At 38.9% G+C, this 15,982-nt stretch overlaps 1 protein-coding gene across 2 annotated transcripts in view; it reads left to right on the top strand.

Annotated features, from left to right (window-relative positions):
- CCNT1 (cyclin T1) overlaps window positions 1-7,896 on the top strand; it is a gene marked incomplete at both ends in the record, with an annotated part of 28,557 nt that extends 20,661 nt beyond the window's left edge. For both annotated transcript variants that reach the window (XM_079715295.1, XM_079715294.1), the window contains one exon: window positions 6,490-7,896. In XM_079715295.1, the coding sequence (XP_079571421.1) occupies window positions 6,490-7,896 (1,407 nt within the window). The remainder of the gene's footprint in view (window positions 1-6,489) is intronic.
- Window positions 7,897-15,982: the final 8,086 nt, after the last annotated feature.

The following is a 15,982-nucleotide window of genomic DNA, read 5'->3' as shown; positions in this document are numbered from 1 at the left end:
GAGATGTTTCTTGGTTGTTGTTTTTTATTTTTTTGGCCACACTGCACAGCTTGTGGGATTTTTAGTTCCCCGACCAGGGATTGAACCCAGGCCCCCCAGGCAGTGAGTGCACGGTGTCCTAACCACTGGACTGCTAGGGAATTCCCAGTTTCTTGTTTTTTTTGTTGTTGTTGTTGTTTTTTTTAAGTACTTTTTACTTTTTAAATTTTTATTTTTATTTTTTCCACTCTGTGTGGCATACTGGATCTTAGTTCTTCAACCAGGGACTGAACTCATAGCCCCTGCATTGGGAGTGTGGAGTCTTAACCATTGGACCGCCAGGGAAGTCCCTGGTTTTTTTTAATGTAGTGTTTATAGCTATAAATTTCTCCCTTAGCACCACTTTTGCTGCCTACCTTAAGTTTGATATGTTGTGTTTTGTTTTTCTTGGTCTCTAAGTATTTTCTCATTTCCCTTTTGATTTCTTTGATCCATTGGTTTAATTTCTACAATTTTGTGATTTTTTTTTCTCCCTGATTTTCTTTCTGATACTGATTTCTAACTTTATCTTGTTGTGGTCAGAAAAAATACATGGTGTGATATGTATCTTTTAAAATCTATTGACTAACTTTGCAGCCTAACATATGGTCTGTTCTGGATAATGTCCCATATGCACTTGAAGAATGTATGTGCTGCTGTTTTTGGGGAGAGTGTTCTGTGTATGTCTGCTAGATCTAGTTAGTTTATTTATTAAGTCCTACTTCCTTATCTTCTGCTTGATATATTATTGTGAGTGGGGTATTGAAGTCTCCAACTATTACTGTAAAGCTGTCTATTTCTCTTTAATTCTGTTAGGTTTTGGCCTCATATATTTTGATGGCCTGTCATTAGGTGTGTAAATGTTTATAATTGCTATGTCTAATTTCTGTAGCTAGCCTTTTAAAATACATAATGCTCTTTTTTGTCTCTTGAAATCTTTTTTGATATCACGTCTATTTTGTCTGCTATTAGTATAGCCATGCATGCTGTCTTTTGGTTACTGTTTGCATTGTATACCTTTTTCCATCCTTTCACTTTCAGCCTGTTTGGGTTTTTGGATCTCAGCCTCTTGTAGATAGCATATAGTTGGATCATATGTTTTTATCCATTCTACAAATCTCTGTCTTTTCCTTAAGAGTTTAATCCATTTACAATTAAAGTAATTACAGATAAGGAGAGATTTACTTCTGTCACTTAATGCTATTTGTTCTTTATACAGGCATACCTTGTTTTACTGCACTTTGCAGATATTGCATTTTTTATATTGAAGTTTGTGGCAGCCCTGCGTCAAGCAAGTCTGTTGACGCCATTTTCCCAAACAGTATTTGCTTACTTCGTGTCTCTGTTACACGTTGGTAATTATGGCAGTATGTTGAACTTTTTCATTATCATTATATCTGTTATGGTGATATGTGATCAGTAATCTTTAGTATTACTACTACAACTCACTGAAGACTCAAATGATGGTTAGCATTTTTTAGCAGTAAGGTATTTTAAATTAAGGTATGTCCATTTTCTTTAGACATAATGCTATTGCACATTTAATAGACTGCAGTGTAAACACAATTTTTATATGCACTGGGAAACCAAAACATTTGTGTGGCTCACTTTATTGTGATATTTGCTTTATTGAGATGGTCTGGAACTGAACCCACAGTATCTCCAAGGTATGCCTAATGTATGTCTTATGGCTTTTTTGTCCCTCATTTCCTGCATTATACTGTCTTTTGTGCTTAGTTGATTTTTCATAGTGAAAAATTTTAAATTCCTTTTTCATTCATTTTCTGTATTAACATACAAAATTTGTCTCCTTTACAGATGCACTCCTTTTGGTTGTTGATGTTACAAAATTAAATATTTATACATTGTGTGCTCCCCGAAAACTAATAATTCTTTTAGATGCATTAGGCTCTTATACTATATAAAAAATAAGGTTTGGAATTATAAGACAAAGTTATAGTAATACTAGGTTTTACACTAATTTTTTTTCCCTGAGAATGTGTTAGTCTCCTAAATCATGTAGAAAGTAAAATGTGCAATTACAAACCATTGTTACAATACCAGCTTTTATAATTGCCCATGTATTTACTTTTATTGAGGTCTTTATTTCTCCATATGGCTTGAAGTTACTGTCTTGGAGGACTCCCTTGAGCTTTTCTCGTATGGCTGGTCTAGTGGTCACGAATCCCCTCAGCATTTGTTTTTTTTTTTTTTTTTTTTTGCGGTACACTGGCCTCTCACTGTTGTGGCCTCTCCCGTTGCGGAGCATAGGCTCCGGACGTGCAGGCTCAGCAGCCATGGCTCACGGGCCCAGCCGGTCCGCGGCATGTGGGATCTTCCTGGACCGGGGCACGAACCCGTGTCCCCTGCATCGGCAGGCGGACTCTCAACCACTGTGCCACCAGGGAAGCCCCCCTCAGCTTTTGTTTATCTGGAGATAATTAATTTCTCCTTCACTTTTTTGAAGGACATTCTTACTGGCTATGGGATTCTTGGCCGACAGTTTTTTTCTTTGAGTACTTGGGATGTATCAGCTCACTGTCTTGTGGCCTCCAAAGTTTCTGTTGAGAAATCTCATGATCTTATTGAGGATACCTTGTATGTAACAGTTTGCTTCTTGCTGCTTTCAGAATTCTGTCTTTGGCTTTTGAAAGTTTGAGTATGATATGTTTTTTTTTTTAATACCATGATTTTAAGAATTGAGGTATAGTTGATGTACAATATTATATAAATTTCAGGTGTATAACAAAATGATTCACAATTTTTAAAGGTTATATTCCATTTATACTTATTATAAAATATTGGCTATATTCCCTGTGTTGTACTATATATCCTTGTAGTTTATTTATTTTATACATAGTAGTTTGTACCTCTTAATCCCCTACCCTTATCTTGCCCTTTCCCCCTTCCCTCTCCCCGCTGGTAACCACTAGTTTGTTGTCTATATCTGTGAGTCTGTATCTATTTTGTTATATTCATTAATTTTATTTTTTAAATTCCACATATAAGTGGTAACATACAGTATTTTAGCCTAATACCCTCCAAGTTCATCTATGTTGTTGCAAATGGCAACATTTCCTTCTTTTTTATGACCGAGTTGTATTCTGTTGTATATATACCACATCTTCTTTACCCATTCATCTGTTTTTTTTTTTTTTTTTAGTTGAAGTATAGTTGGGGAGTTACCTGGTGGTCTAGTGGTTAGGATTTGGCGCTTTCACTACCATGGCCTGAGTTCAATCCCTGGTCGGGGAACAGATCCTGCAAACTGTGTGGTGTGGCAAAAAAAAGAAAAAAAAAAAAGAAGTGTAGTTGATTTACAATGTTGTGTTAATTTCTGCTATACAGCAAAGTGGTTCATTTATACATATATATACATTCTTTTTCATATTCTTTTACATTATAGTTTATCAGAGGATATTGAATATAGTTCCCTGTGCTATACAGTAGGACCTTGTTGTTTATCAATTCTATATATAATAGTTTGCATCTGCTAACCCCAAACTCCCACTCCATCCCTCCCTCATCCCCCACCCCTTGGCAACCCTAAGTCTGTTCTTTATGTCTGTGAGTCTGTTTCTGTTTCGTAGATAAGTTCATTTGTGTCATATTTTAGATTCCACGTATAAATGATATCATATGATATTTGTCTTTGACTTTAACTTCACTTAGCATGATAATCTCTAGGTCCACCCATGTTGCTGCAAATGACATTATTTTGTTCTTTTTTAATGGCTGAGTAGTATTCCATGTACCATATCTTCTTATCCATTCATCTGTCAATGGACATTTAGGTTGTTTCCACGTTTTGGCTATTGTGAATAGTGCTGCTATGAACATTAGGGTGCATGTATCTTTTTGAACTATAGTTTTGTCCAGATGTATGCCCAGGAGTGGGATTGCTGGATGATATGGCAACTCTATTTTCAGCTTTTTGAGGAACCTCCATACTGTTTTCCGTAGTGGCTGCACCATCTTACATTCCCACCAACAGTGTAGTAGGGTTCCCTTTTCTCCATACCCTTTCTAGCATTTGTTATTTGTAGACTTTTTCATGATGGCCATTCTGACTGGTATGAGGTGGTACCTCTTTGTAGTTTTATTTGCATTTCTCTGGTAAGTAGTGATGTTGAGCATCTTTTCATGTGCCTGTTGGCCATCTATATGTCTTCTTTGGAGAAATGTGTATTTAGGTCTTCTTCCCATGTTTGGATTGGGTTGTTTGTTTTTTTGTTGTTGAGTTGTATGAGCTGTTTTATATTTTGGAAATTAAGCCCTTGTCATTCACATCATTTGCAAATATTTTCACCTAGTCCGTAGGTTATCTTTTCTTTTTGTTTACTGTTTCCTTTGCTATGCAAAAGCTTGTATTTGATTAGGTCCATTTGTTTATTTTTGCTTTTATGTCTATTGCCTTGGGAGACTGACCTAAGAAAACCTTGGTAGGTTTATGTCAGAGGATGTTTTGCTTATGTTCTCTTCTAGGAGTTTTATGGTGTCATGTCTTATGTTTAAGTCTTTAAGCCATTTTGAGTTTATTTTTGTGTATGGTGTGAGGGTGTGTTCTAACTTCATTGAATTACATGTGGCTATCCAACTTTCCCAACACCACTTGTTGAAGAGACTGTATATTCTTGCCTCCTTTGTCAAAGATTAATTGACTCTAGGCATGTGTGTTTATTTATGGGCTCTCTATTCTGTTCCATTGATCCAGATGTCTGATTTTGTGCCAGTACCACACTGATTACTGATAGCTTTGTAGTACTGTCTGAAGTCTGGGAGGGTTAAGTATGATATGTCTTGATGTGAGTCTCTTTGAGTTTATCCTGGAATTCACTGAGCTTCTTGGATATCTATGTTCATGTTTTTTCATCAGATTTGGAGAGTTCTGAGTTGCTGTATCTTCACATATTCTCTGCCTCTTTCTCTTTCTTTTCATTTTCTGGAATTCCCACAATGCATACATTGGGCTATTTGATGGTGTCCCATAGGTCCCTTAGGCTCTGTTCACTTGCTTCAGTCTTTTTTCTTTCTGTTCCTCAGACTTGATAATTTCCTTTGTCCTATTTTCAAGTTTGCTGATTCTTCTGCCTGTTCAGATTTGCCTTTGAATCCCTCCAGTGCATTTTTCATTTCAGATACTGTACTTTTCAGCTCCAGGATTTCTTTCTGGTTTCTTTAAAAGTTTATAATCTCTTTTTTGATACTTTCATTTTGTTCACATGTTGTTTTCTTGACTTTTTGACATCTTCATTTCCTTGAGTATCTTTAAGGCAGTTAATGTCTTTGCCTAGTAAATCTGCCATTGGGTCTTTTTCAGGGACAGTTTCTATTGATTTTTTTTTCCCTTTGAATGGACTATACTTTCGTGTTTCTTTATGTGTCTTGTGATTTTTTTGTTGAAGACTGGACATTTGAATCTAATAACATGGTAACTCTGGAAATCAGATTCTCTCCCTTTCCTGGGGTTTGCTGGGATTTTTTTTTTTTTTTGTATATTTGGGGTGGGGGCTTGATTTTGAAGGATATTTCTGTGCTGAGGATCAGCTTGATGTATAAAATTAATGTCTTCTCAGTTCTTATCTGAGCCTTTTCCTGGACATTCCTCTAGGGACAGTGTTTTTTTTAATGTTCTACTCTAATATCTGGTTCCCAAAGGGAGAAAAAGTGAAAAATGAAGTGGGGGAGGAAGGGGGCTGGCCCTTTATATCCAGGGAAGTCACTTCAGCCAGAGGGGGAGGGGATTGCAACAATGGAGGGAGGTGCAACAACAATGGCTACCTTTCTCTTTGTACCTCTGTGACTGAAAGCAGCAGTCAGCAATCAGACCACAGATCTCCAATATTTGGAAAATAGAGCCCTTTTTGCCTAACCAGGGTCCCCCAAGCTGTGTGCAAGCGACTCCAGGAACAGCTGCACAGCTGACTGGGGCTGAGAGCTGAAATTGAGGGAAATTAACTTCAGTTTATTGTCCAGGGCTTACCCTGGCAGCTGCAAACCTTCAACAGACTGCAAAGTTCCAAAATAGTTATGTCAGACAGATTCTGCCTTTGCAATTGTTGTCTAGGTGGGACAGATTCCTGGTGCTGCCTACTCTGCTGTCTTCACAGAATCTTCCTCCTTTTTAAGGCTAAATGATATTTCATTGTATATATAGACCACATTTTTTTTAATACATTCATTTATTGATGGGCACTTGGGTTGCTTTCATACCTTAGGTATTGTGAAAAGTGCTGCAACGAACATGGGAGTTCAGATACCTCTTTGAGAGCTTGTGATGCTTGATTGAAGGTTTAAAAAATCGTATCTCTCCTGATGGTAATAATTGTCAGTCTCATGTTAGAGTAACCTCCTGGTTATGGGCTATCCCCAACTCCCAATGTCACAGCAAACACAGTCTACTCATTTCAGTGTTTTTTTTCCATTTGATAAATTACCTGAAGTGAAAAGATGCTATTTGCTTCATTCTAGGCATGCCAGGCTGCCAAGAAAACAAAAACAGATGACCGAGGAGCAGATGAAAACACTTCGGAGCAGACAATCCTTAATATGATTTCCCAGAGCTCTTCAGATACAACTATTGCAGGTTTAATGAGTATGTCAGCTTCTTCTACCACAAGTGCAGTGCCTTCCCTTCCACCCACTGAAGAGTCAACCAGTAACTTAAGCAATGTGGAGATGTTGCCAAGTGAGCGTTGGCTGTCCTCCCACCCTCCTTTTAAGGTAGAACCTGCTCAGGGTCATCGGACTAGTGAGAATTTAGCACTTATAGGAGTTGATCATTCCTTGCAACAGGATGGTTCAAATGCATTTGTTTCCCAGAAGCAGAATAGTAAGAGTGTGCCATCAGCTAAAGTATCACTGAAAGAATACCGTGCAAAGCATGCAGAAGAGTTGGCTGCCCAGAAGAGGCAACTGGAGAACATGGAGGCCAATGTGAAGTCACAGTATGCCTATGCTGCCCAGAATCTCCTGTCTCACCATGATAGCCATTCTTCCATCCTTCTGAAAATGCCCATAGAGTGCTCAGAAAACCCTGAGCGGCCTTTTCTGGAAAAGACTGACAAAACAGCTCTCAAAATGAGAATCCCAGTGACAAGTGGAGATAAAGCTGCCACTTCAAAACCAGAGGAGATAAAAATGCGCATCAAAGTTCACACTGCAGCTGACAAGCACAATTCTGTAGATGACAGTGTCACAAAGAGCCGTGAGCACAAAGAAAAGCACAAGACTTACCCATCTAATCATCATCATCATCATAATCACCACTCACACAAACACTCTCACTCACAGCTTCCAGCTAGTACTGGGAACAAACGTCCAGGTGATCCAAAACATAGTAGCCAGACAAGCACCTTAGCACACAAACCCTATAGCTTGTCTAGCTCTTTCTCCTCTTCCAGTTCTTCTCATAAAAGGCCCTTCCCTGAAGAGACTGGAGGGGCAGTGTTTGATCATTCAGCTAAGATTGCCAAGAATACTAAATCCTCTTCCATAAATTTCTCCTTCCCTCCTCTTCCTGCAATGGCCCAGTTGCCTGGGCATAGCTCAGACACAAGTGGCCTTACTTTTTCACAGCCCAGCTGTAAAACTCGAGTTCCTCACATGAAATTGGATAAAGGCTCCACTGGGGCCAATGGTCACAATGCAACCCAGACCATAGACTATCAAGATACTGTGAATATGCTTCACTCCCTTCTCAATGCCCAAGGTGTTCAGCCCACTCAGCCGCCTGCGTTTGAATATGTTCATTCTTATGGAGAATATCTGAATCCACGGGCTGGTGGAATGTCCTCCAGACCTGGCAATACAGACAAACCCCGGCTACCACCTCTACCATCAGAACCTCCTCCACCACTTCCACCCCTTCCCAAGTAAAAAAGAAAAAGACGAGGAGAAAAAAAACTTTAAAAACACATCTTTTTTTTTTTTTTTTAAACTACTGATTCTGGACTAAGAAAATTACTTCCCTTATGAAATACGTCACCCTTGTTGGACTAGGAATAAATTTATATTGAGACATAGGTGGGAAGGTGGTAGAGGGCCTTGGTTATTATATCTCCTGCCTCAGAAATTTAACTATTTTATTATAGTTTTTACTGAGAGGTGAGAATGTGTTAAAGCTGTGAAGGATTCATAATACTTTCTCTGTTCTTGGCCTCTCCACCTCCTAATTAGGTCGATTAGAGTTGATATCTTCCCTCTTCTTGCCAGGACTGAAGTATGGAGGGTTTGTTTTATCAAACAGTTGTGGATCCTTTTGGTGTTTAATATATCAGAAGAGAGGAAGTATTTAAACGTCAAAATCTTTTAAGAGACTTAAAAAAAATAATTTAAAGAAAGTAAGTTATCTGTTTAGTTTTTTTTTATATAATTGGGGAAGGGATAGGGATTTTGCTGTGTGTATGAGATACACGGCAGTGAGTCCTGGGGGGTGGGATTGGAGGGTGGGGGTGTGTGTGTGTAGTGGGGATGGGAGGATAGGATTTTGGCCGTGAGTTCTGAGATTGGCTCTGGCCACTTGAAGTGTTTCAGCCTTTAAGTGTGTATGTAAGTGTGGGTATGTGTGTTTTTAGTGTGTGTGTTTAAAAGTTATGTTTTATCTTTCCTTCCCTGTACTTCACCATTTTTACTTCCTAACAGTCTACTAGAGAGAACACGGTGTGGCCTTTAAAACATAAAGGAAGGAAGAAGCCTGTATTTGACATTTCTCTTTCTTTATGTTGTAATTGAGGGTAGCCTTCTAAATTCTAGTTTGGGCAGGTGCAGCCAATGGTCGGACTCTGGACTCCATTATAAAAACTTCCTTTTTACCCCCTTTTTCCTTCTGATACAGAACAAAGGTGGGGTTGAGGAAGAAGGCTGGAGAGCTAGGCTGGCTTCTGCCCTACAGAATTGGGTGTGCTTTTTTTCACATTGGGCTTTGGGAAAGTGTTCAAGTAAGAGCAGTCTCAGGGTCTCTGAAGGGAAGGGGGATGTGCTATCCTTCCTGTGAAAGCCCAGACCATATGTGAGAATAGATCTGGGAGAAGCCATGGAGCTAAAGGATACTGAAACAATGAAAACTGTGATTGGGAATTTTTAGGACATTGTATTTTAAATTATATTATGAATGTAAGACTTTATTTTTATCTGTATATCTGAAGGGAGGCAGCTGTATCCTCTATTTTTGCAGCCTATATGACTTCAGAGATTGGAGCTTATGAATTTAACAGTGCTGGTGCCATGAGGGTGAGCAAGCCTAGCCTTCAGATACTGTTATGTTTAGATTGTGCATCTTTGGTGGTTTTAGCTTCTAGACAGAAGTTCTTCTGTAGATTTCTAAGAGTCCTTTAGAAAAATGGATCAGGAGTCCTGTTCTAATGGGTGCTTAATTATCCCATATTTTAGGAGTGAACATTTTTGTTGAGGAAAGAAATCTTCAAGGGGCTAGAAAGAATTCTAAGCCAAGTTGTCCAGCTGAAAATGCCACCTAGCCACAGATCATTTAATGTGATATTTTTTCAGTCTTCATGGTGTTTTTTGCCATGGAAAAGGTGATGCAATTTGAATTTGTCTTCTTGATTTTAATGCAGCTTTTTTCACACCAAATATTCTTTGTGGATAAATTGAAGTTTTTCATTGGAAGTCATAGGGAGAAAGGAGTTGTACATGTGCTGCTGCTTGCCAGGAACAGGTTGGGGAGAAAACTGAGACAGTTGGAATTGATGATGCACTGGCCTAATATAGGAGGGAATTTGTTCAGTAAGCCTTAACTGAAGGTGAATTAGTGTCCTGCACTTCTGCATATTTGAACTGTCTGGAGTGCCTGCCATTGCTGTGTAAAGTGAGCTCTGTGCTGATTGATACACCAGTAATACTTTTGACTTGGAATGTCACTTTACTTTTATGGAAGACATTTTCCTCTTTCTCCTTGATATTTTCTGTGTTGTGCTAGGTAATTGGTAATTGGTAGATGCGTGGTGTGTTTACTAAATTTAGGCTATTTGTTTAGATTTTGTTTGGCAGAGTCAGCTTTCCTTTCTGACCTTCCCAAAAGGTTATTTAGTTTGCATCTTGTGGAATTGATGATCACTGATTTATGAAAATGTCTTTTACAGCTTTCAGTTTTTCTCATCAAATGTCACATATTTTCTAATCACATTCACTCTCTCACCACAGAGATACATATCCACCTGGCCTCAGCAGTTCTCCATGGCAGTCTGTAGTTCCTTAGAACTTTGTCAGGAGTGACCTTGAAAAGAGTGCTTACTAGAGCCTAAGAGCTGCTTTACGCTGCATAGTCTGGCCTTTGCACTAGTAGATCATTGCTGATATAGGTCAATTTAGAGCCTTTTTTATATTAGTGCCTCCTGATACTGTTTTAAGATACCTACAGTGTCTGCTTTTATATCTATGCATATGTCATGAAACTTCTTATGGGCTCTGCATGAAGCTGCTTACTGCATTGTCTTTGGGTTAGCAAATGTGCCTATCAGCTAGCATGCATGTTGTCCAAATTCCGTAAGCTTAGGCTTCAGAAGATTGTGTGGTTTCTAAATGCTGTGTCTTCTCTTACCCTCACCACTTCAAAGGGTGAGAAACAGGATTTATACATGCAAAGTTAGTCTAGTAAACATGGCTTTTTTTCCCCTCCTTTTAACCTTATCAAGGATAAGTGGTGGTAAGCAGGCCTGGAGCCTCAAGTTCTGTAAATTTCATTCCTAAAACTTTGCTTGAATCTCATGTTGGCAAAAACAAATACCTGTGAATCGTCCTTAGGGCTTTTAATCAGATACCTGTGTTGCTGTTAGCTGAACTCTAGTGAAGCATTAATCTAAAGCTACTTTGGTCTTCTGAAGTATCAGTTATGCTTTCTGGGTTTAGAAAATACGTAGGAATTAGTCTAGTCTTTTCACTTGAATCAATGTGTTTCCATATCTGAGAACCTCAGCCTCCTCTTTTTTGAAAAAAAATGCTTTTAGTGTTTTGATTTAATGTATCCTTTTACATAGTTCTGTATTATTGGCTTCACCAATATTGATAGAAAAAATTTAAATCTCCAGTTGGAAACAGCAATGGATTAGGATATAGAAGTAAAATCATGGTAACATCAGTGCTGGATTTACTTAAGCCTCTGCTGCTTAATTCCCCATATTGAAAATCCATACCCCTTATGCCTTGTTTCTGGACAAAGGCAAGTAGAGGCGTCTTATCCCAGTATGGTTGGATTTTAAACATATCTGTGTTTCCTGCAGAAACACAGGACTGTGGGAACTTGGGAACTGATTAAATTTTAAAAGGATTAGTCTTTTGTTGATGATCTATTTTGATACTAATGCCAGGAAAAGGGATTCTAGGACATCTTGAAGTTGGAATACAAATATTATTCTCTTGGGTTTGAGAGAATTTAAGCAGTCTATGCAACCCTTCACATGGTGAGAAATAAGCCCTCTGCAGTCCCACGAAACTTTCAGTGACTTTGATGCCTCCCCAAATTTCTTGTGTTGCTGCTTGTTAACACCCAGCTTTTAACTGAGTGTTCCTGGTGGTTTAAAAAATGTTCATGTTGTATCACACTGTCAGGTTTTATCTTTTTATCCCTCTGTGGGATAAAAAGCATGGTACTATAATCCTGCCTGATAGAGTGGTCTGGAGTGAGAATTATTTTCTAAGTGGGAGACCGTTCCATTTTAATGTTTCTAAAGTTCTCAGCATGAACTTGGCATTGGAAAAGGGAGGGCAAAAAAGGAACGTTTACTAAAAAGTGGTGTCTACTCTTCCCCTTTATGAGTGTGTATTCATGGTGAATGAAAAGAAGAGAAAGACTTGAGAGCATGCTAATTGAAGCCAGAGCAAGTATGTCTTCATCAGGTTATCAGGAACTCTTCAGTTGAAAGCTGAGGCCTTAACTGATTAGTGGTTGATCACATTGGAATTGGTTATAAGATGGAAGTGCTGGCTGGGTTAAGCACCCAAAGAAAAGAATGCAGCCGACTAACTTAGTGTTAACCTAGGTTTCTGGATTTGAAACTGACCTCCCCACCCTACTCCACACACCTAAAACTGTTTTCTTGTCAGACCAAAGAGCAAAGAAGGAAAAAAAAAGTAAAACACTTTTCCAATCTATGTCACTCAGGTACAATTTTGTGGTGATATTTTTGTGTTTTCTTTGTATTGCTCTTAAGAGCCCTTTCTCAGCATATTATTCTGTTCTTGCCTCTGTCCTCCTTGGGGGCACCTCATTTCTGGATGCTACCCCTGGGATCTCTACTGCTATTATGTGAATGGTAAGATGTAAGTGACCATTATAGTAAGGGCTCTTTGTAAAACATTAAAAAAAAATTTTTTTTAATTTAAAAAAGGATGTTGTATACATTTTATAGTCTGGCTATCAGTTTGATATCTTGCTGTCAAGTATGTTTCTCAATCTGTATTTATCCATCCCATCAATAAATGTTAATGATAAAACAATCATCTGATTATTGTTTATGTGTACTGAGTCTTCAAGTTAGTCTTTAACTGTCATTTGATTGATATGATAATAGTTTTAGTTTTGGTAATATAGTATGTACTTTCTTACTGCACAAGATCCTATGGGAATTGAGTTCATTGGAAATAGCTAACTAAGATTTGATCATTACAGTGAACCTGATGGTATATAAAATATGATGTGGCAGAGGGGGAAAACCCCTCGTTCTGTATTGTTGCATGGATACCTGGAAGGGTGACTGGTACACAGAAAAATATATAGCTCTAACAGATGCTAGCAACATGTACTGCTTATCTAGCAAGCACTATCAATGATTCATAATTGTATATTTGGTTCTTTGAAAACTGAAATGTTGGTATAGACAGCAGTGCTTTTGGAAGAAAAAATTAATAGCCTTCTTGGTGGTGCCTGGAAAAGCTGATAGGGAATTCTCACCCTTTTCCTTGGGACATAATAAAACCACACACACAAGGTAAATCTTGCAAATTACCCATTTAAATGGAAAGAATTTTTATGCTATAATGCTCAAATTATATTAAAAAAGTTAGGAGTAGCTATAGTTTAAAAACTCTAAAAGGAACAAAAGAAATTTAACAGAATGTTCGACACTTCTGAAAAAAAAAATCACTTGAGTCTTGAGTTCTGTTCATTCCGTCCTTCCATTTTCTGAAATAAGACAACTTAAGATTTTTGTTTGCTCTGCCTCTCCTGAAACTTGTGGAAGCTGCTGATGTTTTAGGAATTTTGGTCTGGTTTGAATGGAAGAATAGAGAAGTAGTAAATGAATGACGTGAGAATGGATGATATTATAAATTTATTATAAAGTCATAGTGATTTGCTTTTGTTAAAAGAGATATCAACTGTGTCATCCTTGGCAATAGATGAGGTATAAATCAATGTAAACTTCCAAACAGCTGGTTCCCCAATTATAGAGGTTTGTTAAACTAACTGGTATAGAGCTAGGTTTCATCTTATGATGAGTGCCTAAATCATCCTGGTCTCTCTGACACTTGAGAGCCAATAAGATTGACTTGATCTCTATCATTCAACTTTCTGTAGAAAGTTTGAAGCCCTTTCTATGACTTCTGTGGATTCCCTAGAGGCTTGTATTTATTGTAATCTCTAGCTCTGTCACCTCCTTCTGCTGAATTGATTTGGGGGGCCTACTTCTGTTGAATTGATTTGATTTGTGGATTGTCACATGTCTTACTTGTGCTACCTTTTTTGCATTGTGGAATCTTAACCCCTTTTCTTAATTTCACATAACACTCAAAACCAACAGGTAACCAAAAAATCACAGTGATGAAAACAAGTTAAAATTGAAAACTAGATTTATCTTTTCTGAAAAGTAGTTTCAGGCATTTCCTTGCTTTTCATTTATCCCTTCATTAGAAAATAGTATCTACCAAGTACTATATACTGTTTATAGATGATAATATGGCAGTAAACAAAGCAAGCATCTTGCCCTCATAGAACTTACATTCTAGTTGTAGGGGAGACAAGTAAAACATAATATGCTAGATGATAAATACTTTGGAGAATGTAAAGCAGGGAAGGAGGGACAGGGATTTTGTGTGTGCATGTAGGTAAGTAGGATTGTTGAAATGGGAAATAAGATGGCTAGGGAGGAAGGCCTTACGAAATCACAGTTCAGCAAAGACCTGAAAGAGGTGAGAGAGCAAGCCACAGGAATATTTATGGGTAAGATCATTCCAGGGAACAAGTGCAAAGGTTCTGAGGTGAGAAGATACTGGCATGTTTGAGAAAGAGCAAAGAGGCCAGTGTAGCTAGTATAGAATTGAGTGAGGAGGAGAGAGTAAGTAGTAGGATAATGTGGTTAGAGAAGCAGCAAAAGGCCAGATACAGTAGGGCCATGTAAGCCATTATAAAGACAGTGAAATGGAGCACCATTGACAAGTGTTGAGTAGAGAAGTAACATGATCTAGCTTGGGTTTTAAAATGATCATTTGGCGGGGAATTCCCTGGCAGTCCAGTGGTTAGGACTTGGCGTTTTCACTGCCAGGGCCCGGGTTCAATCCCAGGTCGGGGAACTAAGATCCTGCACCATTGCAAGCAGCGAGGCATGGCCAAAAAAAAAAAAAAAATGTTCATTTGGCTTCTGTGTTGAAAAATGGCCTATATAGAGTCAAGGATAAGGAGACTCTCAAAATAATTAAGGGAACAGATGAGAGTGGCTTGGACCAGGTTGGAAGCGCTGAAGGTAATGAGAAGTTACATATCTTGAAGTTGGAGCCAGTAGGATCTGCTCTAAGGTTGGAAGAGAAGTCGAGGATGACTGCCAGTGTTTGGCCCAAGAAACTGGAAGGAAAAAAGATGAGGATTATATAAAGAGCAGGATTTTGGCATTTATTTAACTCTTCTCTTTCTCTCTCTCACACAAACACACTTTTTCTCTGGGATTAGCCCCCAAAAGTCCGAATTAAAAATTCTCTTTTAAGAATTCATCTTTCCTAACTGCTGTTTACGAAAAGCCTCAGGTCTACTTTAACCTATTCAGTAGCTAGCAAAGTGTTCATTGGATTAAAAACAGCCATCTACTTTGTTAAAAAGCACAAAGAATTTGCCAATATCTTGACCATTTAATATCTCTCCCCCACTTAGAAGGAAGTGGTTTTTTGGGTTTTTTTGGCTGCTTTGGGCCTTCGTTGCTATGCGCAGGCTTTCTATAGTTGCGGCGAGCGGGGGCTACTCTTCGTTGCAGTGCGAGGGCTTCTCATTGCAGTGGCTTCTCTTGTTGTGGAGCACGGGCTCTAGGCGCGTGGGCTTCAGTAGTTGTGGCTCGTGGGCTCTAGAGCACAGGCCCAGTAGTTGTGGCGCCTGGTCTTAGTTGCTCTGCGGCATATGGGATCAAACTCGTGTCCCCTGCATTGGCAGGTGGATTCTTTTTTTTTTTTTTTTTTTTTTCGGTACGCGGGCTTCTCACTGTTGTGGCCTCTCCCGTTGCGGAGCACAGGCTCCGGACGCGCAGGCTCAGCGGCCATGGCTCACGGGCCCAGCCGCTCCGCGGCATGTGGGATCTTCCCGGACCGGGGCACGATCCCGTGTCCCCTGCATCAGCAGGTGAACTCCCAACCACTGCGCCACCAGGGAAGCCCTGGCAGGCGGATTCTTAACCACTGCGCCACTAGGGAAGTCCGGAAGTGGTTCTAAATAGCATTTTTTGGTCTGTTTTGGGCTTAGCAGAAAGATTTTTTCCCCCCAAGACCTTCAGTAGACGCTCTAATTAAAGCCTTTGTTGCATCTCTATCTAGTCCCTAATGCCTCTTTACATTGTTCCCTATAGTAGCTTTAATGTTCCTTTTTGATATCACTGCATTTGGTTGAAAATTCCCATATTTTCTGTAATGTGGCTTCCTCTCCTAGTTTTGAGTTATAGAGTGTTTATAACAAATGTCTTTGTACCTCTTCTGAGGGTTGGAGTGTTTGCTTATGTATATAACTCATAGCTGCTATTTAATGGCTGTATTGCAT

This window comes from Hyperoodon ampullatus, assembly GCF_949752795.1.
Source record: "Hyperoodon ampullatus genome assembly, chromosome: 11".
NCBI classification, from domain to species: Eukaryota; Metazoa; Chordata; class Mammalia; order Artiodactyla; family Ziphiidae; genus Hyperoodon; species Hyperoodon ampullatus.
This window is presented reverse-complemented; position numbering and strand designations above follow the sequence as displayed.